The following is a 27,920-nucleotide window of genomic DNA, read 5'->3' as shown; positions in this document are numbered from 1 at the left end:
AATGTGCATTGACTACAGGAAGTTGAATACCGTCACGAGGAAAGACCACTTCCCTTTACCATTCATTGATCAGATCCTGGAAAGGTTAGCTGGTCATTCCTATTACAGTTTTCTTGACGGGTATTCGGGCTACAACCAGATAGAGATAGCCCCTGAAGACCAGGAAAAGACCACATTTACATGTCCCTACGGCACCTTTGCCTATCGAAGGATGCCATTCGGACTATGTAATGCCCCTGCCACCTTTCAGCGATGTATGCTTAGTATTTTTTCTGACATGGTGGGGCAATATCTAGAGGTCTTCATGGACGACTTCTCTGTTTATGGTCCATCTTTCAGCAAGTGCTTGGAAAGTCTTAAATGTGTGCTGAAAAGATGTGAAGAAAAGAACCTGGTACTTAATTGGGAGAAGTGTCATTTCATGGTTCAGAAGGGAATTGTCCTTGGGCATATCATCTCGTCCAAAGGAATCGAGGTAGATAAGGCAAAAATCGATCTTATCTCTAACCTACCTCCACCCAAGAACATCAGAGACGTGCGATCCTTCTTAGGACACGCAGGATTTTACAGGAGATTCATAAAGGACTTTAGTCTTCTCTCTCGCCCTTTATGTAATCTTCTTCAAAAGGATGCTCCGTGCGAGTAGATTGGCGCAATGCCGGGAAGCTTTCACCAAGCTTAAAGGCATGTTAACCACTTGCACCTATCATGCGGCCACCCGACTGGAACCTCCCTTTTGAACTTATGTGCGGCGCTTGATTATGCTCTTGGGGCGGTCTAGGCCGGAGAAAAGATAAGAAGCCCTACGTCATTCACTACGCAAGTAGGACTCTAAATCTGCCCAAGTGAACTACTCGACTACGGAAAAGGAACTCTTAGCCGTAGTGTTCGCCTTGGACAAATTTAGGTCCTACGATCGGATCCAAGATCATTATATATACAGATCATGCGGCATTGAAGTATCTTCTTTCTAAGAATGATTCTAAGCCCCGCTTGATAAGATGGATCCTTCTACTCCAAGAATTTGATTTGGAAATTAAAGATAAAAGGGAGTAGAGAACGTAGTGGCCGATCACCTTTCTCGCCTTAATACCTCGATTCCCTTGAGACAACCCATATCAATGACATGTTCCCTGAGGAACAATTGTTTAGAGTCTCCCATTCACCTTGGTTCGCTAATATTGCTAATTTTCTTATCACAGGTTCTATACTAACACATTGGACTGCGCAAGATAAGAAGAAATTCTTTACCAAGGTGTGCAACTTTTTTTGGGACGATCCATATTTATTTAAATATTGCCCAGATTAAATCTTAAGGAGATGTATGCCAGACGATGAGCATTAGAGTGTCATCTCCTTCTGTCACTCACAGGCCTGTGGTGGTCACTTTTCTGCCATAAAGACCATTGCCAAAATTCTGCAGGGTAGCTTCTATTGGCCCACTATGTTCGAGGACACTCATGAGTTTTGCAAAGCTTGTGAGCGTTGTCAGAAATTGGGAGCGTTGTCCCGTCGAAATATGATGCCTTTGAATCCCATCCTTATCATTGAAGCATTCGATTGCTGGGGCATCGATTTCATGGGACCATTTCCCCAATCATTTGGAAATCTGTATATTTTGCTCGCCGTGGATTATGTCACTAAATGGGTTGAAGCGATTAGTGTCGAAAGAATGACCATCGCACGGTCATTAAATTCCTGAAAGAGAACATCCTTTCTCTATTCGGAACGCCTCGAGCCATCATTAGTGATGGGGGCTCACACTTTTGTAATAGACCATTCGAGAGCCGAATGAAGAAATACGGTATCTCTCATAAGGTGAGCACCCCATACCATCCACAGACAAGTGGACAAGCTGAGATTTCCAATAGGGAGATCAAACACATTTTGGAGAAAACGGTTAACCCAGATCGTAAGGATTGGTCAATCCGATTGACCGATGCTTTATGGGCATACCGTACTGCATTTAAAACCCCTATTGGAATGTCTCCCTTTAGACTTGTCTATGGAAAAGCTTGTCACTTGCCTGTGGAGTTGGAACATAAAGCGTACTGGGCGATCAAAAATCTTAATTTCAATCTGGACAACGCTGGCTCGATACACAAACTTCAATTGAATGAACTTGAAGAAATCCGGAATGATGCGTACGATAATTCGAGAATTTACAAGGACAAGATGAAAGCATTTCATGACCAAAACATTTTGCGAAAATCATTCACGCCCGGTCAGAAGGTCCTTTTGTATAATTCTCGATTACATCTCTTCCCGGGTAAGCTTCGATCTCGTTGGACCGGCCCTTACATTGTTGTTACTGTTTTTCCTCATGGGGCTGTTGAGATAAGAGATCCCGACAATGGCAAGGAATTTAAAGTCAATGGCCATCGATTGAAACCATTTGTTGAGAAATTTGATTCAGAGGACATGTCCATGCCTCTGACTGATCCTGTTTACCAGGACTGATCTCCTAGTCTGATGGAGGTATAGGTAGGTTTATCGCTTTCATAGGATTATGGTAGTTGCTTTGGTCTGGCTGAAGACGTAAACTTAAGCGCTCCTGGGAGGCAACCCAGCTTTTCAACTTATTTCATCGTCCTAGCTAGTTCAATGTTTGTGGGTAACATTACTGCAAACCCTCACGAGACTGCAACTCGTCCACTAGGGGTAACCTAGGGGTTTAAAGGCTTGTTGCATGCGCTAAATGCAATCGAGAGCACCTGCGAAAGTGGTATAGGTAGGATTTTATTTTTGTTAGTGTTATTTTCTCTCTCGTGCTGACTGGATTCCATGCTGCGATCTCTTTGAAAGTCTCTCATGATTCATCATTCAGGTACTATCTTCCCTTCACTTTTTCTTTACTTTTGTTGTTCTATGTGCATTCCATACTCATATCTTTTACATTGAGGACAATGTAGCTTTTAGGTTGGGGGTGGGAGATTAGTTTACCTAATCAGTATTTTCTTGAGCAAAAATTGTGGAAATTTTTAAATTTTTTCTGGACTTTCTGATGAATTCAAAGTGATTGGACGACCATCTTTGATTTAGAATTACAGGATATGGAATGTTGGTGATTTACTGCTCTTGGATTCAGTTGCTCCTTAGATTTCACAGTTAAGTTTAGTATTAATCCATGATTAGAAGTTGTAAACATTGATTGAGTCATGATTTCACATGTCACATCTCACTTACACATTAAGATTTCAGTTTGAAACTGAAGGGTTAATTTGGTGATCAGTAAGCATAGAAGGAACCAACTTGAACAATCACCCGTCATGATAAATTAAAAGGAAAAGATACCGTTGAAAAGGTTAGGCAAAGAATCTTCACTATAGGTTTGCTCCCTATAGGTGAGGACTTAATCCCCTTCTTGTTGTTTTTAGTGTTTAAAGAAATTAAAAAAAAAAAAAAAAAAAAAGAGCTTAAAGAATGAAAAGATGATCTTTGAGGCAAGCTTTGGTTATTATGAATTCTCTTGTTGGTTACCAACGATATCCTGAAATAAAGAATTGAATATTAATGTTGAAAGTTGGGATTACACTTTACACCTGTGGAACTCAATGTTTAGGATTATTCTAATTAAGGGACTAATACTTTGAATTTGGTTATGAAGTTTATCGTGTGTTTGAGTCTAGGAGAGAGTAAGGCCCAACATTCATGAATTGTTGAATTTTAAATATCTAGATTGTGTTCCAAAATCACTTGAGTTCATAGAAATTCTCCTGTAATTCTCAACTTATTTTTCGCATACTTTGCTCGGGACTAGCAAAATGCTGGTTGGGGGTTGTGTTGAGGGTCAAATATTGCATATCAGACCCAGTTGTTGCATAGAGTTACACACATGATACTGTTTATCGGACTAATTTAATCGTGTTTGTAATGCAGGGTGTGTTTAAGAGCCTGGACTGAAAAAGGGTGGTAAAATGCATAGATTCGACGCTCCAGAAGCACCAAGGCAAGGCACGGACTCTAGAAGACCAAGAACGAAGGAATTACACATCAGGGACCCAAGAAAATCACGGAATTGAAGCTCAAGTGGCCTGAAAAGTGTCCATAATGCAAGATCACAGGGTTCTCACCACCTGATCAGTTCGAAACTCCATACGTGGCCTGAGGACCATAAATGAACCGTACATGTGAAATTTCATCCATTGGATCCCTCTGGAAGTGGTCCAATGCATAGATTAGCCCCTTTAATCGTTATGTGGGACCCGCCTGATATCTGGATATGCTTCAAAGTTGGTCTAGACGGTTAAAATGAGATGAGTAAACGGATGGACGGATCAGATTTTACTCATACGTCACCTTGGAACCCAAACACGTGACGTGTGTATACGAGGAGTGTATAGACCGGGCGTGCACCGAATCAAGCCGATCGGGTCAGCGACGCTGACCCGATCCTTCTCGCAGGCGGAAACAGCAAACGGACGCTGTTCGTCCGTTTTCGCGTAGTGGGCCCCATCAATTACAGCTCTCGATGATCAGAACCGTCCATACGCTCTGCAAGGTGACCAACATCGTCGCCTAGCTTTTCTTTTTGGCCCATGCACACACACAAAGGCAGAGTACCTGATAAACGTCGAATAGACGGCGGACTAAGCAAGCTTGTGGACCCCACCGATTCTCTTCAAAAAATACTCAATTCCTAAGGGTTTTTCGTCCTGAACCTAGTGGACGGAATGGATTTCTCAAAATACATCACTGTGGGGTCCACCGACCATCACAGCGTTCAAACGTGCAGGCTCTGTTTCGCAACAGAGCCTGCGGTGGATCGTTGTGGGCCATCCTCTGATGGGTTCGGGTCAATCTGAACCGTCTAGTGGATTCCAAAGAGGCTTGAGACCATCACCTAGGTGAAATTTTCCTAGGAAGTAACGTATAGCGGATTTTGATCGCCGAAACTTATGGTGGATGGCGGAATACAGCATCCATCGGGCCATACAAGAACCTGCCAAAATCACCCTGTCCTGACTGGATTTCCACGAGGATACCAATGGACGGCGTGGATCTCGTTGACAGTCCCGATCTTGGGCCTCACCAATCATCAGCGGAAAGCATTTTCTCTTTTTCTACGCGAACGTCTGATCGTGTCCCAGCAGCCCACGAACGCAAAAGAGGCAGAGTTCCACCAGGAGTCTGCTGCGAATGGAGAGGAGCAGAGGCGGACAACTGCATAAGAGGGGGAGGCTTTGGGACGTGGAGAGGATCGGATCAATTGGGAGGGACGTGGCTGGCGGTTTTGGTTGCTGCTGCACGAGCAGGGTCGTGGGCTGGAGGAAAAAGGGGAGGAGAGAGAGAAGCACGTCCTGGGTGTTCTGCTGCTACGTGGAAACAGTGGGGTTCGGCTGCTGCTACGTGGAAACGGTGGTGTTCTACTTCCTTTTTCTTTTATTCCTTTCCTTTAATGTTTTTTTTTCTTTTTTCCTTCTTCTTCTTTTTAGTTGGAATTTAACCTATATCATGCTCGGCTAAACCTTTTAGCTAGGGCTAAGAGGTGAAGCTTGTAAAGTGATGGGAGTCTTTATTTATGCCTTCTTTTGGTTTAAACTGAACTGATGTGGCTTTTTAGTTAATTAAAGGAATGTTTTGTGTCTTTAATGATCTGTTGTGACTGAAATTACAATGGATCTGCAATGGCCTTGAATACTTTCTTTCCAGTTTTATATTCTCAGGAAGCCCTGTTGTTCATCATTGTCCCATGGGCATGGTAGGATGACAGTACCCTTCCTGATCTTCATACATTGTTGATTGGTTGGTAATTAGTTTAACCCTGTTGTTTGCTATGTCTCCTGGGCATGGTTAGATGATGGAATCCATCCTAATTTATATACCTTTCATCTCTTGAGAACCAAATCAAGTAAGTTCAGTTTGAATTCCATCTGCGAGCATACGATCTCCCTGATCTCTACAAGTGGATCCTCTGAATCCCTAGTTCCCTTTCTCAGAATTCCTGAAAGTCTTAGATAATTCTTCCACAATTATTTCTTAAATTCTATTTGGTGTAGATCACATCTTAGTCTAGTTCTAGTTCTACTTGGTTTCAGATAACGTACAGGTATCAGTCCCTGTGGATTCGACCTCGGTCTTACCGAGTTTATTACTACATCACAACCCTGCACTTGGGGTGTGAACAATTTTATTAATCGATTTGAGCAGCAGTACTTCCCTGACAACATTCATCGTCAAAGAGCACTAGAGTTCGAAACCTTGGTGCAGGGAGACATGTCGGTGGCACAGTACGTGGCTCGTTTTGTGGCGCTATCGAGGTTTATGCCGTATTTGGTTGATGGTGAGGGGCGGAAGGCCCGCCTGCCAGAGCACCAGTAGCACCATCAACACCTCGTATAGCACCACCTCAGAGGCAGCTTTCTGATACCTGCTATGGATGCGGTGGGATAGGACACCATAGGTGGGATTGTCCATGACCTCAGCAGCAGTAGTAGAGAGCACCACAGCAGCCCCCACAGCAGCAGTTGAGAGCACTGCAGTAGCCTCCACAGCAGCAGCGATAGTAGATCCCACCACCGAGGCCCCCTCAACAGCAACATCAGCACCAGCCTCCAAGACCGCAACAGTAGATGCAGCAGTTTCGAGTGCCTCAGCGACATCAGCAGCAACAGCATCCTCCAAGGGGACAAGCACCTCCCCAGCCAGCTCAAGCTACATTCTATGCGGCTCAACAGGACCCGCAGTCATCTGGGTGAGTCGTTAAGGGTATACTTCCAGTCTCTGCATGTATTGCTCAAGTACTATTTGATTCCGGTGCTTCGCACTCATTTATGTCTGAGATTTTTTACCGATCAACTGGATTACCGATAGAATCTGCTAGTGAGGGATTGATCATATCAATGCTCTTGGGTAAGACCACAGTATTGGGCCATTTTTGTTCATCTTGCCCCGTGTTAGTGGAAGAGATTTTCTTGCCCGCCGAGTTGTATGTGCTGCCGATGTCAGATTTTGACGTTATCTTGGGCATGGATTGACTTGCCGAGTACCACGCCATCTTGGACTGTTCCACGAGGACATTCACATTCTACGTACCATGCTTGCTGCAGTTTCAGTTCGTTGCAGATCCCCGAGGAGAGTCGTTATCTTGCTTGATGTCCTTCGCCGTTGAGGGGGCTGTTGTCGCTTGTATTAATCAGTGGCTGATTGTCTGTGACTTCCCCCATGTATTTCAGGAGATTTTAGGATTGCCACCACGCCGTCATATTGAGTTTCAGATCGATCTTATGCCTGGTACCGCGCCTATCTCGAAGGCCCCATACCATATGACACTGATGGAGTTGCGTGAGCTACAGTGACAGTTGGACGAGTTGTATGAGTTGAGATTCATCCGTCCAAGCAGTTCTCCATGGGGAGTGTCGGTACTCTTCGTCAGGAAGAAGGATGGCTCGTTGAGGCTCTGCGTGGATTACCATAAGCTTAACCGGGTCACGATCAAGAATAAGTACGCGCTCCTGAGGATAGATGATTTATTTGATCAGCTGCAGGGTGCACAGTTCTTTCGAAGATTGACCTATATTCCGGTTATCATCAGATTTGAGTCCAAGAGGAGGACATCCCGAAGAAGGCTTTGAGGACGCGTTATGGTCATTTTGAGTTTCAGGTCATGTCCTTCGAACTGACCAATGCACCCACGGTCTTCATGTAGTTGATGAACGAGGTCTTCCGTCCATATCTCGATTAGTTTGTTGTGGTCTTCATCAATGATATTCTGATATATTCGAGGACCCGTGAGGATCATATGCAGCATTTGGAGATCCCATTGTAAACCCTCCGTGCCCACCAGCTGTATACGAAGCTGGAGAAGTACGAGTTTTGGCAGGAGAAGGTGAGGTTCCTCGGTCACGTGGTGACGAGGGAGAGTGTCGCAGTGAACCCCTTAAAGGTTGAGGCAGTGCATCAGTGGGGCCAGCCCACGACTGCGTCCAAGATCCGTAGTTTTCTTAGTTTAGCGGGATACTATCGGCATTTCATTGAGGGCTTCTCCTGTATTGCAGCCCCGTTGACCAGGTTGACTCGGAAGGGCGCAGATTTTGTTTGGACTGACGCATGTGAGAAGGCATTCGAAAAGCTGAAGGACCGTCTGACATCTGCTCTTGTCCTCACTCTTCCCTCAGGGAGTGATGGATTTATTATATTTACCGATGCCTCACATATTAGTTTAGGTACTATCCTGATGCAGCACGGCAAGCCTGTTGCCTTCGCGTCTCGTCAACTCAAGGTCTATGAGTTAAACCACCCCATGTATGATTTGGAGCTGGCAGCAGTCGTCTTCGCGCTTAAGGTGTGGAGGCACTATCTCTATGGGGTCAGGTTCGAGCTCTTCTCCGACCACAAGAGCTTGAAGTACTTGTTCTCTCAGTCCGAGCTGAACATGAGGCAGAGACACTGAATGGAGCTCTTGAAGGACTATGATTTTGACCTGTAGTACCACCCAGGCAAGGCAAATGTGGTGGCAGATGCCCTCAGCCGTCAGCCATGAGGCCCAGTGGCACATAAGATGATTCAGGAGTGGAGGATGCTTGAGGATATAGCAGAGTACAACTTCGATTTTGGTCTGCAGTCTTCTATCGTTCAGTTATCAAGCCTATCGATTCAACCCTCTCTTGTTACAAGGGTGATCAAGGCTCAGCAGACAGACAAGTCGTTACAGGATTACTGAGCAGAGGCAACATTTGAGAGTCAGACAGATTGGCAGATTGGTTCTGATGGTGGACTTCGCTTCAGAGGCCGATTATATATCCCAGATATTCCTGAGTTATGCAGAGATCTTATGACTAAAGCACATCGATCGCGGTTTTCTATCCACCCTGGCTCGACGAAGATGTATCGTAATATAAGAAGACAGTATTTTCGGGCGAGGATGAAACCCCAGATCACCAGTTTTGTGGCCGAGTGTGACACATGCCAGCGTGTCAAGGCCGATCATCAGAGACCCCCTAGTCCATTGCAGCCGTTGAGCGTCCCGACGTAGAAGTGGGAGCACGTATCTGCAGATTTTATCATGGACTTGTCGAGAACTCAGCATGGTCATGACGCCATCTGGGTCGTCGTTGATCGTCTAAAAAAGTAAGCACATTTTCTTGCGATTCGTGCGACTTGGCCTTTAGACCGGCTTACGAGGTTATTTATCGAGGAGATTGTAAGACTACACGGCGTTTCAGTCTCGATCATTTCTTACCGAGACCCGAGGTTCATGTCTCAGTTTTGGAGGAGCTTTTAGAGAGCGATGGGCATTGATTTGTAGCTAAGCACCACGTATCATCCACAGACCGATGGCCAAACCAAGAGGGTCAACCAGATCCTTGAAGATATGCTTCAAGCCTGTGCTATTGACTTCGGGGGTAGCTGGGATGAGCACCCGCGATTGGCTGAGTTCACATACAACAACAGCTATCAGGCGACCATTGGTATGGCTCCTTTTGAGGCATTATATGGCTGACCATGCAGATCTCTTGGTTGTTGGACTGAGGTCGGAGAGCTGTGTCTCCTAGGTCCCGAGCTTGTGCAGTAGACGTTATAGGCTATCAATATTATCAGGCAGAGGATACGCACAGCTCAGAGCCCCCAGAAGAGTTTTGCTGATCGTCGGCGTCGTCCCTTGGAGTTCGCAGTAGGGGACAGATTGTATCTCAAGGTCTCACCCATGAAGGGCGTAGTTCGATTTGGAGCGAAGGACAAGCTTGCCCCGAGATTCATAGGACCTTTTGAGATCACTGGGCGCGTTGGTGTCGTGGCCTGTTGGCTTGCCTTGCCATCTCAGTTGTCTGGCGTCCACAAGATTTTCTATGACTCTATACTAAGGAAGTGTGGGTTAGACATCGTTCCTGTTATTGATTGGCAGCCGTTGGAGGTTCGTGAGAACGCTTCTTATATTGAGCAGCCAGTTCGTATCCTTGATCGGAAGGAGCAGGTCTTCCGGACCAAGGTCATTCCCTTGGTGAAAGTTCAGTGGGGTCACCATTCTGTTAATGAGGCATCTTGGGAGCGCGAGGCCGAGATTTGAGAGTGCTATCCCCATCTCTTTGATGATTGATTTTATGTTATATTTTATATGTTGTCTCCGATTTTATATGATGATGTTATGTTTCCTCTTTCCTTATGAGCTACGTCTAGTTGCGTTGATTTTGTAAATTTCGAGGATAAAATTTTTATTTAGAGGGAAGAGTTGTAAGGCTCGTATCCTAGATTGTACCATTCCTACGCTTCCGCGGTCCTTCCGGTCGAATTCTAGCAACCCTCGACCTGTATAAGACCTTTGCGCGCGATCCTAAGTCGAGTCCTGCATACCAAAGTCGGCTCGACCCGAAACTTGTACTCCTACGACCGCGTCGTCGCCGCGGTTCCAACGCTCCAACTCGCACACTGATCCGATACCCAGGTCAGAAGATGTGGACCCGCATTTAGTCTGAAGAAACGTCGCGCGTTGTAAATTCCGATAGAATCTCTACAACATGTCCCATCAATCAATCAATCAATCAATGTCAAGTATAAATCAAGTACACTCCATACCTCAAGTACCAACACCCATCTCTCTTTCTCCACAAAGTTAACTCTCTCTCCCCTACCCATCCCTCTTTTACAAAAGTTTAAAACAAGACCTTACCTCTCCAATCCCTTCCTTACAACACCCATCCATATCATTTCATCCTCTCTCTCTCTCTCTCTCTCTCTCTCATTTCTCAAACCTCCCAAGCAACACTCCACGTCCAAGCCTTCCCAAGCTCTCTCAAAACAATAAGTGTGGCTCACCCTCTCATCTCTCATCCCCACCATCAAAACTCCATCATCCACCGTCAAAAGTTGAGCGTAGGAGCCAAGGAGGCTAAAGGACTAAGAAAGAGGCCGATAGGTGGGTGATCTACCATCGATTTGCATTTGAGGGCCCTCTTATACGTGGGACCCATTATGATGTATATGTTGTAAACATGAGGGTCCCATAGTGGCAGGGTCCCTCCATCATCGTGTCTCTCTCTCTCTCTCTCTCTCTCTCTCTCTCTCTCTCTATTTTCCTATTGCGGTCCGCCTTGAAGAACGATTTAGATCCACACCGTGGACGGTGGAAATTTCACCTTAATGTATGATCCATACCATCCAGTGATCAGGCCTGGATGGAGGTAAATACAAATATCACCTTGATCCAACACGTGTGGCCCATTGGATGTGGGACCACTATGATGAAAGTATTTTATCCACCGTCCAGGGACTGGACGGTGGAGACCCACCTCTCTGTTCATAACCACGCCACCCGTCCAGGGCTGGACGCTGGACTGGACAATAATAATAATAATAATTATAATAATAATAATAATTTAATATATATATATATGGCATATAGATATTGTGGTGGCCACACGTGTGGACCCACCACGTTTTATGCGTTAGATCTCCACTGTCCAGAACGTCCAGAGAGTCTGGACGGTGGGCATTTAGTGATGTTTATATTATATTATATTATATTATATTATATTGAGAAAGGGAGGTGGGATGGCCCACCTATGTGGGACCCACTGCTGGCATATGTGTTGTATCCACACCGTCCACTTCCGGACGATGTTGGATGGCCACACGTGATGCATGGTTTCATCCACGCCAACCACTCATCTGTGGGCTCTACCATGAGATATGTGTTTCATCAAGCCGTCCATCTGCCTTGATGATGGGCCAGCTGCAGCAGCAGCACCCTACTGCACATGGAAGCTCCCTCCCAGCCGTCCGTCTATCTGGTGGAACCCCCCATAGTGTACGTGTTTCATCTGCCATGTACGGCCCCACCATGGTACGTGTGTACCTGCACTGTCCGTGCAGTGGCCCACCTTGATGTTTGTGTCTAGCCGTCCATCCAATTGTGTGGGGCCACCATGATGTATGGGTCTTGTCACACCAACCACTGCGCTGGACGGGCGAGACCCACCGTTGATGTATGTGACATATCTAAGTCGTCCATCCATTTGGCTAGCTTGCACCAATGCTTGGGAAGGAGAAATAAGGCAGATCCAGATATTAGATGGACCACACCACATAAAACAATGAATTGAACGCCCACCATTGAAACCACTTTTGGGTTACAGAAGTTTTGGGCTAATATGATATTTGTTTTCCCTTTAAATTTTTAACTATGGGAATCATTATCACCACTGCTATTTGTGGTATGGTCCAGGTGATCCTTTGATCTGATTCATTGTTTGGATAATGCTCTAAAATGATCTTTATAGTTGGATGAATGGTGCGGCCCAAGTAGTGCGGTCTACTTTTTGTACTTAAGAGACCTAATATGACGTATTCGGGGCCCATGGGTTGAGGCCCATTGTGATCTATTTGGAGCCCATGGGTAGAGGCCCATAGTGATATGTATTAGACCCATTTGATTGGCCCAATTGATACGGCCCACTTAATTCGGCCCATTTTATAGGCCTAATTGATTTGGCCCATTTGATAGGCCCAAGTGATTCAACCTTGATTCGGCCCATTTGATTCAACCCATTCGACCCGGCCTATTCGACTTGGCCCATTCGGCTTGGCATATTTGACTCGGCCCATTCGACTCGGCCCATTCGACCCGACTCATTCGACTCGGCCTATTTGACTCGGCCCATCGATTCGACCCATTTGTATCGGCCCACTTGATTCGTCCCCTTTGATATAATTGAGGCCCATGATGATGCATATTAGGCCCTTGTGCTAGGCCATGGGCCACTATCCGATTGGCTCAATGAGTGTCATTCCTTGGGAGCAATGTTAGTTAAAGGTCTACATTGATGGGCAATGATGGTTGGACGTCCACATTGTAACCTTCCCTTAGGCCTTGTTAGGCCCTTCCTTATCATTCTCTAGTGGGTTAACCCAAATGCTTGGGCCCCATTGATTTTAATTGATCTATCATCGGCCGCCCATCTATGGATCTCGCCTTGCGTCGAGGTTGATTATCGATGCCGATTGCCGATACCAAATACCGTTACCGATTATGAGTTTGTGACAACATAGCATCATGATACATGCCCATTCACATCATCTGTATGTTTGTTATGAGATGTGGTTGGTCATTGCATATGTCATAGTACAGGTGGTTTATGGAACTCCCTGATAGGCAGAGTTATCCCACATGAGCGTGCAGTATGCGTAGGATTGATGCATGATTGGACTGCATGACTCATGTACTTTGCATTTGTGTGATTGTGATTACTGTATGCCTTAACGACATCAGGGCCATAACCTCCACAAACACATCATGGATGGACGGATTTGGATACCGAAAATACTGTTTCTAGAATTGGTGCGCCATAGATGTCTCTAGGTGAAAATCCCTAAACCCGATGGTACCAGAGGATGACTCCAACGTCGAGACCGAGTGGATACATGAGCGCGCGAGGGCCGTATACCAGTAGATCGCGTCTCCCACTGTGTCGTGGTCGGTTGGAAAGGGGTGTGACCTTACCCGCCTAAGTGAGGGAGAAATTTCTAGGTTGAGTTTGACCAGCTTGAGGAATGAATCCGCTATTAACGAGCTGGGCCCGATATTGGCAGGTGGATAGTGAGGTCTCTTCCACTCTCTCAGTTGTGTGTTCGGATAGAGGTGGCAAGCTGACGTAGAGTGTACTAGACCCCGGTAATTATCCAAAATGAGAACTGTACTGATATTTGATGAGCTGTATGAGGATTTGGATGAGAATTAGCATGCTTAAGTTGTATCTCGCATCGCATGGTCTTGATATGGCCGATATCATTCATATCTTGCACCGCATAGCCTTGGTACGGTTGATTGCATTCATGTACCTATTAGCATGATTTTACATTACTCTGACATTGCATTCTGAGCACATGCATATTACGCACACACTTACACCACCCTCTAAGCTTTCTATAAGCTTATGCACGATTGATGTGTGCAGGTGACGTAAGGATGCAGCCATAGTCTCACCGCAGTTGGAGTGTGCAGTCGAGCTTCTAGAGTTTTTGTTACTTTCATTATATTGTATTTCCTTTTCATACACAATGTACTCAAAGTTTTTGATCATAGTGGATTTTGTGATGGTGTTCTTGTGGTTATTGTTCGTGGGTTATGCTTATGGTTATGCTCATTACGAATCAAATCATATTTGAAATCCTCCTTGTAGGATCCCAGGATCGAAACTTGGTAAATGGGTTCTGGGAGTCGAGAATGGGGTTCTACAGAGGCTGTCAGCGTCAGATTCGGCAATTAGAAATTTTGTGAGCCCAGTTTCCAAGTTTGGGGCATGACAACAAGTCCACAAAAGGGTGGGTATTCACCCTAAGAGGTGCAGTTGTATCTTGGGGATCCAAAAAATAGACCTGCATAACGTACTCAATTATGAAGTCTGAATTTATAGCCCTGGTTGCAACAGGTAAAGAGGCTGAGTGGCTAAGGGATCTTTTATTATAAATCTCTTTTTGTATAAATCCTATATCGGCTGCGTCACTACATTGTGATAGTGAAGCCACATTAGCTAGAACCTATAGCGGTACATATAATGGTAAGTCTAGACATATAAATCTTCGACATGATTATGTCAGACAATTGATTCGAGATGGAATCATTGTTATTTCCTATGTAAAATCAATCAACAACCTAGCAGACTCTTTTACTAAACCTCTACCGAAAGAGATAGTAAAAGCAGCATCTAGAGGGATGAGATTGAAACTCTTCAACCAAAATTCCACCAATGATGGTAACCTAATCTAAAATCAGAAAATCTCTAATTTCGGGTTTAATGGGTAAAAACAAGTTATTGATATGTAGAAAGTTTTCAGCACTAAATTATTTAACGCCTCATCTATAATAAATAATTATTAAGAGTTACGAAAGAGGGTTGAGTTGTAGAACTCTTAATGGAATCTAGTCTAAAGGACATTTTTATTAAAGTAACAAAGACACTGAAAAGATTTCACCAATGTAAACGTAGAAATTGTGCCGTCTCTCATAAGAGTTGGAGTTTTTCTCTCAGGATCATTCATGAAGTAGGATGAGCACATAGCCATAAATGGTGCTAAGCAAGATTGTGGGAACTCTAAAATACTCATAGTGAATATGCTTGTGGTTTCTCCGGCTCTATTTTCTATGAATAACTTGTTCAACGCTATGGCTACCAGTTATTTCAATAGATTTTTGAGATACTTATACTAAGAGAAGATTCAAATTGAAAGATATCTTTCTTTATACATATAAGCTGTTTTTATTCTGGCAGAAATATTTTTTCCGAAAAAATATATTTTAAAAAAAATCAAGTGAGGGATTATTGATATATATATTGATTTTTAATATATTTTTAATATATATATATATATATATATATATATATATATATATATATATATAAAGGTTTGCAAAATACCTTTTTCTTGTGTTTTACAAATAGTCCCACATTGGAAAAGGAGAAGAAAGTTTTTTACTATAAATGTGGAGAGTGGAGTATTATAATATTTTCCCACATGGTCCAATGAGTATGGAGCTAGTGTGTTCCAATGCGTAGCACTAGAACACCCGCACGCGCGCTCACACTCATGCTCGGGCTCAGGCATGGGCACGGGCTCGGTGCGAGGGCATGGGCATGTGAGGCAATGTGGCTGTAGAGGCGCTAGTGGTACACTTTGCACTTCGCACTATAACGGTTCATCTGAACCATTTGCAGAAGAACTAACTAGTGCAATGGTCTTGTTCATATTTCTTCTTCTCTTTTTCTGTCTGGGATTTTTTCTTTTATTTTCTGCCAAAAATTGTGTAATAGAGTTATATTAGTAGATTTTCGTGTTTGCTGAACGCAGATCCATATTAGGCTCGTCGTATTCTAGAAGCGATTTGCTTGTGACCTTTCAAAATACTCAATCTAATTGAGTAGGGGCAAATTATGCTTTAAGGACAGCGTTCCTTACATGTTTCTGCCTGTCCTAATTTCATATCTTTTGTCAGCTTTTTATAATTTATAGAAAACCATTATTTTCGTATTATTCTCAACATGACTATCATGCACAATTGAAAGATGGTATAGAAGAGATCTCATCCGTGTAGATCGTTGCTCGTTGGAAGGCTAAATCCTAAGCATTTGGATGGAGTGTACACCCTAGTAAATGAGTTCGAAGACTTGAAAGAATTAAAAAATAAAAAATAAAAAATAAAAAAATCTAGTCCTTTTTGAAGCTGCAAAAGGTATTAAAGAGTGGAAATTTTATATTTTCTCTATTCATGAGGAGATCACTGTCCTAAACCAAAAATAAAACTTGAAAACTTTCAGTATGTTCACCAAGTGTTAAACCTGCAACATGCAAATGAGTGTACGTATGAGGTGACGCAATGGTCCGATGGAACCATTGACTGGTACAAAATACAACTGGTATAATGGGGTTTCCACAACAATGAGAGTTGATTTTGTTGTGAAAATCGTTGTTGGACGTATGTGGATTGTAATTGCAGCAGGCAAAGAGTAGAAAGTAGAGAGTCTGGTAGATGGATGTAGAGAGTTTGAAGCGTTGGAAATCTAGAGAGATAAATATTAGTGCTGGAAAAGCAGATTGTCAAAATACTAGTTTGAACCGACTTTTGTGTGCTAGCAATACCAATAACGATGGCGCTTTGTTTGATTGATGCACACGTTACTTAGATGCAGATTAACCTAGAGAAACCAAGTTGTGAGGCACACTTCAGTTGGATGAAATAATCCAAAACTCACGCTATTGGATTGGCCAAAAGTCACGCTAGTGGACAATCCTAGCCGTTCAATTGGTGGGAATCGAATGCGTAAACATGTAATGAAAAAGGTCCAAACTTTTGAATCCCACAGGCTCAGACATTTTACTGACCACTAATCAAAAGTTGCTTTGGGTGGGATATCTTCCTAGGGCCAGAATCGTGTACAACTGTTTAAGGTCGGCGCAGAAAACATCCATACTCTGTGGGGCCCACCATGTTGTATAAGTAAATCTATTCCGTCCATCAGGTGGTAATCCTCATTTGAACAGTACACTCAAAAGATCAGCCCGATGGAAAAACTCAGATGGGCCACACCAACTGGAGCAATGTAAATTTCTTGTAAAACGTACAAGTTCACGTGGTATGGGATTCCTGCCACGCTGATTTGATTTTTGTATATATTGACTTCATCCCATCATGCTGAGTTTCGCCTGACTAACGGATTTGCTGAATTTCGCCCCCAGAATTATAGATCTGACTGAGATTTTTGCCCCCAAGGACATCGAATCCATGAATGAGGACAGAATTTTGGATGGAGTCGATGTCACACATGCAATGCCACGTCAACAATGGACAATCCATCACCATCTTGCAAACGGTGACCAACCATTAATGTAGTCTACCCCACTTTTCAAAAATATTATTAACAGCAAATATCGCCGTTGATCCTTTGTTCAAGGATGAAGTCGAAATCCAGCAATCAGAGCTTTCACTGAGTGCTACAAAGCATACATGCGCACAAATCCGGACTGTCCAATTTACTGGGCCCCATTGCGGATGGATCATAGTCTAAATATCACACTAAACGGACGGTCCAAAATCGGGGACCCTATCATGTTGGAGAATTTGCGGCACCTGCAGGCACTGGAACTTACCAAATGCCCCTGCCATGGGAAGGAGAAGATGGTTGATTGGTGGTAATGCTAGCTGCAGCTGCATAGGTGCCAATTCATTGATCTAGACCGTTCATTAAGTCAAACAAACATTTCATGGGCTACCGTGTAACATCCAATCGATCTGACTAATATTAACCATTTGATCAATGGCCTTTGATATGGACAGTCAAGATTATATATATATATATATATATATATATATATATATAGGTCCGATCAACATATTTGATCCATCTATTTGTTAAGGCCCATCATGGGTTGCATATGATTCTAAAGAATAACTTTTGTTAGGCAATCGTAACCATCCCATGGCTTGGAAAAAATGGATGGCTATGGAAAATACAGATGATAAATCAAGGATTGATAAGATAATCTGATCAGTGCTATTTTTGCATGTAAGTTATTCAGGCTCACGTGGATGGACCATGCCCCCAAATCCCCTCCACAGGACAATCTTAACCACTCAATTGTAGGTCTGAAGAAAACATCTCTCCATCCAATATCACGTCCTTCTTTCCATTTACCCAGCTGCTGCCCTTTTTTTTCACCTTCCAGCCACTGCTGACCACTCATGTAAAAAGTTAGTTATGGAATGTCGAAGCCATGAGATTTTTGGGGCATCATTCATCCATGGTTGGCCTTTCCATCAGATAATTGATCCGAACCACTACGCCATGAGATCCACTTGGAGAAACTCAGGGCATGAAATATCATAGATAAAAGAATTAGCAATCTCAAATTCATAATATGTAAATTGACATGCAACAACCTCGCGCAACAACAAGGCACGCAAAGCCCATTGAACTAGCATATTACGTTTGTATGCACTGGCTCTCACGTGCTCAAGTCCTGCCTGCAATTACTCACTGTTCGAGTGAAGAACAATACACACACCCAAGATATTTCTGTTTTTTTTTTCCCCTCATACCTCAGAAGGAAAACTGTTGAGAAACCAAATTGGATAGGGAAACAACAATGCCAAACCGAGAGCTTTCGGACGTTCTCTTCTACAGCTCACTCTTGCTTTTCCAACTCCCCCATTCTTTCGATGATTGCCTGTCAGATTTGCAAAACAGTAATGATAAGGATTAGTATTCCATTCTTTGAAATGCATTGGTATTATGTGAAATGGATTCCTCTTTTTCCTTTTTTTCTTTTTTGTTTTTATGAAATGCAAGGGCATTCTCTCTCTGGATATTTTTGAAAGAGGGGTACTTGTAGTAATATAGCACATATAAACTTGACTCATGAGACTGGGAAATGTGTGGCTATTCATCCGGACAGACCAACCGATAGGCCACCCCATGGATGGGCCAATGTTCAGAAGTCGCAATAATCAGGTCTTTCAACCATTCCATCAATGGTCTTTTTTTCTGGGCCAATAGTCAAGAAGGATCAACTCAAAACTTTTAAGACTCCTGTTTGCATTTATCTTTACCTTTTGATCCAAGTCTTCTACTTGTTTTTCCGAAGTATCTGTACTTGTGCAAACATAATGAGAAATATGCAACAAAAATCCTAGTTTTATAAGGATGAATTTAGCTAGTCAGAAATCCATTTTCCTTAATTTCCATTTGATTTGGGGTGTAAAACAAGTAAAACTTGTTAAATGCACTAGTTCTCTTACCAAAGACAGCATGTTGTCCACTACTTGGAAACTTCTATCAAGAGGCTTGAGTCCGATGTGCGCCCAGTGCCATTAAGTAAATGGCATCACCCTAACTACTAAGAATGGTGAATCTTTTGGTCCATCCAAATGAACCAGATCAAAGTCCACCTAATGGATGGCCAATGTTCAAAATTTGCAGCGGTTGGCTGCTTCTAACCATTTCATCTAAAGACTTATTTTTGGACCATTGCTCTAGACTTTTCTATTAGGCCAGAAATGAGTGATGAATCAGATATTATAAACTTTCAAACTGGGACTTTTCATTTTTGCTCCTCCAAGAAGTGATCCACGAATTGGATGGTTTGGATCCATTGCCGAAGTACCCCAATCGAGGATTTGTAGAGCTCATAACACCTTTTAAACATTATAATATGCATACCAGATCCAAACTTCTCAAACTGAGATTAAACATGAGCAGGCCTACTAAAGGCTGCATTTGCATGTAGAAGTTGACCATCATTGCCATGAGGAATGCACACACTATTCATGCAAGAACAGATTGAAGAAGTGACCATGGCAGATGTGCCAATGTGGCACGTGTGTGCGAGATCTGGGTTAATAAATAGGTGAGGCTGACCATTAACACACCATATCCCATAAATCAGGCTAATCCGCATGTCGAGTGGGCCACACCAGTATGAGGAAAATGGACATAAAATCAGGAATGGTGTTGTTAGATATACATGTGGCCTATATGGGTCCCTACTCATGGCTCGGTAGTAGACAGGGTGCGTTTCAACACTGAGGTCATGGGTTCGAGTACGCATGTGGTGTGTGGGTGTGAGTCTATGTGTAAAAATGTCAAGAGTTGAGAATCTTGGGACTAGTCCCACTTTGCTCAGAGTGAGTAACCAGTCCCAAATTGTGACTACTTCAAGTCAGAAGCCAAAATTTTGAGATCTTTTAACTTCCGAACTCAGTTATTGCAACCTAAGTCAATTGTAGATCCAAAGTCCAAACACACCTAAGGGCCTGTTTGGTAGCAAAGACACAACCTTGCAGGTATAATATTAAATGTCCTTGGTTTCTCTAGCATTTTGTGGCATAAACCAAGCAAATTGAAGAGAGATGTGCCCAACAATATGACCGTTGGGGAGAGAACCGTGTCCCAAAAAACATGGAAAAGTTGTGCCCCCTGCCCCAGACACCATACCATGCTGGTGGATTGATGGACTATGATCTATTGGTATACATGCACCGCATGTACAGCCGTCCATCTTCAAGCACCCCACATGAGCCGCCAATATCACACCATGTGCTACGTGACAATGTGCTAATGTTGGAAATAATAGAAAACTTGAAAAAGGCATACCTTCTTGCTTGTTTCCTGCAGCTCCCCAGCAAGAATGAATTCATCAAGAATTAGATACACCTTTACATATAAAAAACAGAACCATGGTGAGCAATGACGGTAACCATATCAGTAATAACAATGTGTATTTCTTTAATGGAAATGGAAGTAATAAAATATTGACCAATAGACATTAACTAATAGCTAAAAGATTAGATCGCAAATAAGAATCTAAAACCAAGAGCAAAAGCCACTGGAAAGAAGAATTTCCAAGAAAAGGTTACTTGGATTGCAGGTTGCTCCGGTATGTGGTACAGGACCAGGTATGCAGTATGTTATTTCCTCCAATTAGTATGCAAAGGGTAGGACTGTCTCAGTCACTCCAGTACATGTACCAAGTATATGTAATATAGTTTTATATATGAATCGATATTGTAAATTATGTACGAAATGACAAATACAATTATTATTATTATTACTGCATAGTGCTATATCATATGCATGGTATTGCCTAAATCAATGAATGAATAGCCACATCCAAAATATAAACTTACAGTACAACTCAATCAACAGTAAAAGTACAAAAGCATAATTCCGGATTTCCAAAAATAATGATCCAGACTGCTAATGACCCAAAATTCAGAATGCACCATCGAAACAGAAAACGTAGCAAGTTGGCAACTTACATAGTACTAGTCCAAGAGCTAGGTTTGGGATTGCCAATGTCCATATAACTAGATGGATAACATGCCACTCAATGTCACCATCATCATCAAAGCCTTATGGCCCTTATCCCAAGTTAACTGGGGTCAGCTACACGAATCCTGTAACGCCATTCCACTCTATCACTGACCATATCCTCAGTTCAGCTATGGATCCTCAAGTCTTTTCTTACTATTTCCACCCACGTCCTTTTGGCCCTACCCCTTGCTTAACGTGCCTTAAAAAAATGTCACTTAATGCATGTATTGTTGTATCTGTTAGCTCATATGCTAAAACAACCTTGGAAGACAGACGCTAAGCTGCACACAAGCTTTGTTCGTAAAACCTAAGAGCTTTTTTTCATATACAACTAAATAGGAACCCCAGCACAAGGTGCCGAAATCATGCTTGTTTTGATCTACCGTAGAGCAGCACGTTTGCCTTGAAGGCAAATGAACCTCCTGGGAGATGGATGCCCACCCATTTCCAGCATCTCCACTGAAGATGTCACATACATCTAGAACAAATCATGACTGCTGACCAGGTGGGCAAGCATGTAGGATGGCCAATGGCCCAAAAAATCATGTTGATCTCAAATTTTTTTATGGGCAGCACTTATTAAATAAGAACAGAAGAGAAAATTTCCCAAAGCTAATAAAGACAGCCTAGAACCCTCCTTAGCAAGGGAGAGGATGGCAGGGTTTACATTTGGATGAACAGAGGAAGAAATTGCAATTTTCACCATTAAATGTGAACCACTTACCATTCCTTATCTTTTTTCTTGACAATCCATTGTCAGTCCATTAATATGATGACTAAGATACTTGATTACTGTGACTTTGAGTTATTAACTCCTGTGGTACCCCATCAGATTAACAGATCTGATTGCCCTAAAAGTGGTGCCATGTGTAAGGATATCAAAGAGATGAGGCTTGCAACTGCAGCAAAAAGACCTGAAATGAATATTTGGATATCAATGTCCCACTTAGGGTGGCAAATGGGTTGGCTTGGCCTGGCCTGGCACGATGGGCTGGGTTTGGGCAGAGCCTCAAAACCCTTGTCTTGGATCCAGGCCTGAGTTTTTAGGCCTAATAATTATATGGGCTAGAGACTTAGGCTTGCATCTGCCCAAAATCCTGACAAATCGATCTCAACCAGCCCAACTTACTGAACAGCAGTGCACCTAGTATTTCGACTGTGTGCAGCCCCAACCTAAGCCTGACCTGGGCTAGGATGGGCCTGGACTCAGGTCGATAGTTTATAGGCTGGACTTGGATATGCATTGGCCTGGCCCAGCCAATTTGCCACCCCCAGTAACAGTAGATGGATTTATCAATTGCAAACCATATACTCTTGAGGTAAAGGGGAACAGTTCAGCTTGACTAGTGACTTCTTCCTTTCAGAAGTAGGGAACTCCTATATAGCATTTACAAATTCAGTAATGTGTGCACTATTTGTTGCAGACATGCGATACAATAGAATAGCACGACCCCCCCAGTGATAGCAGCATGGTTCTGAATATCGGTATCGGCAGGCATAACAGCCCAGCTGGAAAACAATATGATGTAGGCATCACCTATCGGTATCAGCCCCATATTGGACCATATTAGTTCGATGAATCAGAAATCCATAAACGACAATATTCAACTAAAAGATCTACTTAAAGGAGCAAATAAAAAGGATTAAATGACTGCTTATGAAAACCACTGACAGGACAAAAATCTACTTAATAGCAGCTACTAGTCAGCTGGACACGTGGCACAGGTGCCAAGTGTCAAAGTGTCTGGCATGGGAAGCTCCAAAAATCTAAGCACAAGGACACTTCCGAACACATAAAATAATAATTTAATAAATAAATAAAATTAACAATTAAGTGAAAAATAAAATAAAGCGATGAAGAAAGGAAATTGGAAAATATTCACATAGTTCCAATAAAATCCAATTACTTGTAATCTAACATAACAATTAATTGCAGAAACAAAATCAAAAAAAAGAAAAAGAAAAAGAACATTCACATTGTTCCAATAAAATCCAATTCCTTGTAATCCAAAGTAACAAATAATTGATCAACAAAGCATAGAAAATCTTGCATAACCATCTCAAAAAATAGTAGTTTGTGTGAACATCACTTGCTCACCTAAAAAGTTAGAGAACCCCAACAAAGAAGAAAAAAAACAAAATGGAGGCAAGCTTGGGGGTTAGGAGTGAGAGGAAGCCCTTGTGACTCATGGTACTTATAATTAACAACGACGGAGGCAAGCTTGGGGGTTAGGAGTGAGAGGAAGCCCTTGTGACTCATGGTACTTATAATTAACAACGACAAAAATCTAGAGAGTGAGAGGAAGTCCTCACCCAAACTATCTAGAAGAGGTGGAGGAAGCTACACCGAGCATCCCTAGCCTATGCAGTGAAAGAATATATGCATCGCAACTTGCCAAGGTGCCATCCGCATATGCAGTGTAAGAATATATGCATCACAACTTGCCAAGGTGCCATCCACAAATTGGAGGTCTAATGTGGACAACAGAGATGGTCCCCAATATATATAGAACTGCAAGCAGTAAGTTGAGGTTCTTTGGCTTCAAAAAATTCCAGGGCCTTTAATCACCACCATGAATAAGAAGGGGAATAAGCTTTGATGATTCTCCACTTTATGCCTGAACATCCTACTATTTTCTTCCCACATACACCACAAGATAGAATAGGAAAAAAATATAAATACTACACATCCTCTGATGTCAAAAGGACCGCATTAACATCCACTGATCAAATTCTTAATCTTTTCCATGAATCACCAAGCAATCCAAAAATTAAGAGAAAACATCTAAGCATGCAATTGAACCATCAAAGGAGAAACAATTAAACATTTCTATTTAAGCAAGCCTTTCTTTCTATTTTTAATAAAGAAGAGAACCCTTTGGCATCTTTCCTTTCTGGCAGTGTTGTGGTCTTTATGGAAAGAAGATAACATTTGTACTTTTAACAACAGGTTGGAGTCCACCGATGCAATGTTCCAAAGGGAAAAGGGTAGAGTTATTTCTTGGGCTTTGGGAATCAATAATTTGTGTGATGTAAGAGGGATGATCTTATGGGCGATTGGGTTGGCATCATGTAACTTCATGGGTTTGCGGCATGCCGGGATGATCCTTCATCATCATTCTTGTTTTTTCTTTTTATTTCAGAGGAAACAATTTATTAGCATGCCCGCGAAGCGGGGAAAGAATACAAAGCTACGAAGAAGAATAGAAAAGATTAAAAGCAGCTCTAGCTGCATCTACATGAGGGACTCAATCCAATAAAAGATTGATGATCTTCCAGATGAGGTCGTCGACTGATGCAGGACAATTAACCACTTGCTCTAAAAGCTCGAACTGTTAGAGTATGGCGAATTAATCCATTTATCTCATAGCCCAGGCTCCACATCTCATGGGTTAGGACCTTGGCCAAACCCCCCTCGTGGGCCCCAAATCACATGGGCTGCCTGCCCCGAGTGTGTCCCCGCATCCCACAAGCTACCCCACTCGAGCCCGGTGTGAAACGCGCATTAATCACCCCCGATGAGGAGTCTCGAACACGAGACCTCCCCCGTAGTCCTCAAATCATGTGGGTCACCCACCTCGAGTGTGTCCCCACATCCCACGGGCTACCCCACTCGAGCCCGGTGTGAAAATATTCATGCATTAATTACCCCCGGTGAGGAGTCTCGAACACGAGACCTCCCGCTCTGATATCAATTTGATGCAGGACAATTAACCACTTGCTCTAAAAGCTCGAATTGTTAGAGTATGGTGAATTAATCCCTTTATCTCATAGCCCAGGCCCCACATCTCATGGGTTAGGACCTCGGCCGTACCCCTCTTGTGGGCCCCAAATCACATGGGCCGTCCGCCTCGAGTGTGTCCCCGCATCCCACAAGCTACCTCACTCAAGCCCGATGTAAAATAAACATTAATCACCCCCGATGAGGAGTCTCAAACATGAGACCTCCCCCGTGGGCCCCAAATCACATGGGTCACCCACCTCGAGTGTGTCCCCGCATCCCACGGGCTAACCCACTCGAGCCCGGTGTGAAAATGTCCCTGCATTATCGACTGAGGTGCATCTATTCCAGAAACATAAACATAGGTCGTTCCGTTCCTTCCAAATGGCCCAAAAAATAGCCATGATGAACAGCCGCCAAGCTGTTTCCCAACTTTTCTAAACTCCACCGCCATGCCAAGCCCAAAGAAGAACATCTACCGACTTTAGCATAACCCAGGCTTAATGCATAGTGGAGAAGAAAAAATCCCACACTCCCTTCATATTGCTCGTAATCTTTTTCTATTTTTTTGTAATAAACTGCTAAATATTCAAGAAAAAGGAGATTAAATGTGAATATTTTGTTGCCCAATTGCATCAAACATCTTTGCTCCCAGCTTTGTCACATTTTTCATGCATATTGGGATGGATTTATAGCTAGCGTCAACCAATGTTCGAAATATTGGTATCGCGTTACGTATCGCACCCTTGGGATATAGATACGTATTGATTATCACATGGTATATGTCGGTTGTATCACATAATGTATTGTTGTTGTTAGAAACATGGAGAAACATTGGGAAATTGGTCATATTTTTCAATGAAACTTCAATGATTGTTTAAAAACACATCAATGCACACTTATAAATCAAAACATGACAAAAAACAAGTGCGCATAATAGGTTTTCTTTGTATGGGGTCTTAATCTATGTGTTGTCTAACTAAATTGATGTAAGTATATTCAAAGTCTATTCATATAATTTATAAATGTAAGACGACTTGTGGAAACACAAGCAATACATTAAAAAGCAAAAGAAGAATCACTACATCAGGTTACATACATGTTTGATTTTATGTTTGGACACAATGATTGCAACTGATTTGCGCGAAATTGGGAAATTTTGTTTTTTTTTTTCAATTTTCTGCAACTAGGCCCATGTCCTCCGAATCTTGAAAGCGAAGCTTCCAATCCATGATTTTTCATGCAAAACATGAAAAATCATGGATTTGTAACAATTGGACACTGATTTAACATGATTTACAAAAGAAAAAATAAAGGATCAAAAAAAAAAAAAAATGCTCACTGGATCGAACATATGGGATATATCCCACTACTTGTGCGTATCGTATCGCACATCTAGGATACAAGATACATCGGCTGATATCATCAATATTTAAAACACTGGCATCGACAACCATGTAAATAAGTCAATATGTCTCAACATAGAGAAAAACATAAATCACTTAATTTAGAGTTTCAACTAGATGGGAAAAAAACACTAATCAACACAAAATGAACATACTGTATAACATAGATCCAAATTAATCAACCACTTGGATGTATGATTGCACCATATGGTTATATACAGGTGCAAAGAATACCATTAGCATTGAGGTATTAAGGCATTCCTTGACCAATTTTAGAGACACGATAATACTGTATGATTGTACCATATGGTTATAAACAGGTGCCAAGAATACCATTAGCATTGAGGTATTAAGGCATTCCTTGACCAATTTTAGAGACACTATAATACAGCAATATATCATCAATGAATGCAAAAGGTAAAAAGGGACAGGTCAGCACTATAATCCTAAAAACAATCAACAAAGAGTTGTTTTGAAACACCCCTGATAGTCTTATAACCAATAATAGTGCCATATGCATTCGCATTTAAGGGTAGCAAGACCTAGGAACTCAACAGAAGAAATCTAGCTGTCAATTGCAGACCATGTTACTAGAAACCACAAGGCTGCAGTCATCAGCTAAAACCTGATATTCAGGTTCCAAGGAAACGGCTATATATAGGTTTAGAAATACAAGGATAAGGAAAATTTCACCAGTGAGTGGCTTATTACAGCTGGTATCAGCGCTCTAGACAAGTTTTATATATCTGGAGAGCAAGTGAGCAAGTGATGGAGGTACCTATGGAGCTTATCTTGTAGGTATTAATGAGGAAAGGGTCCCCCTTTCCCAATATCATCAAGGACATGCATCGGGGTGCTGTCAAAATAAGGATAGCAGATGAGGGATCCTCCTTTTCCAGGACTTACATTCTAAATTTTCCCAGATTCTTAAATCATGTACGATGAGTTACTCAAAATTTATATGAACTGTATCAATTGGCTTGTGACCATTGTTTGTAGAATACCTTAATGTAATTACACATATGGGATGAAGCCGATCTTTGCCACACTTATATCATGAGAAACTTCGAGTTTAAAGTATCCACAATACCTGATCATTATTCATACTTGACACCCATACTCATGAAATATAATCAATACGTCCAGAAAGACAGAATTTGAAGAGCAGAGGAAAACTAGATGAGATCGTGGAGAGTAGACTCTTCTTATCGGTTCGCATCAAACATATATACTTTGCAAGAAACAAAGCTAAATGATAGAGTGTTCGTGTTCAAGGAATTAGTGAATGCAATGACCATAAAGATTAGAAAACCTATCGGTTCACATCAAACATATATTCTTTGCTAGAAATAACTAAAGCAAAATGATAGAACGTTTGTGTTCTAGGAATTAGTGAATGCAATGACCATAAAGATTAGAAAACCCAGAAATTTTCAAAGTCAGATATGCAGCTGAAATAATTTGTATTCTAGAAATTTGATCAGATACAATCAA

At 42.4% G+C, this 27,920-nt stretch overlaps 1 protein-coding gene across 1 annotated transcript in view; it reads right to left on the bottom strand.

Annotated features, from left to right (window-relative positions):
• Nucleotides 1-18,283: 18,283 nt before the first annotated feature.
• The window catches only part of LOC131216883 (AP-2 complex subunit sigma), a 28,859-nt gene continuing 19,222 nt past the window's right edge, over nt 18,284-27,920 (bottom strand). The window contains exons 5-6 of the mRNA XM_058211482.1: nt 20,580-20,639; nt 18,284-18,654 (exon numbers count right to left, since the gene is read on the bottom strand). Of these exons, the coding sequence (XP_058067465.1) occupies nt 18,613-18,654; nt 20,580-20,639 (102 nt within the window). The 3' untranslated portion in view covers nt 18,284-18,612. The remainder of the gene's footprint in view (nt 18,655-20,579; nt 20,640-27,920) is intronic.

This window comes from Magnolia sinica, chromosome 10 (assembly GCF_029962835.1).
Source record: "Magnolia sinica isolate HGM2019 chromosome 10, MsV1, whole genome shotgun sequence".
In the NCBI taxonomy this organism is placed as follows: domain Eukaryota; kingdom Viridiplantae; phylum Streptophyta; class Magnoliopsida; order Magnoliales; family Magnoliaceae; genus Magnolia; species Magnolia sinica.
The sequence above is the reverse complement of the archived record's forward strand: the minus strand, read 5'-3'. Positions and strand labels throughout refer to the sequence as shown.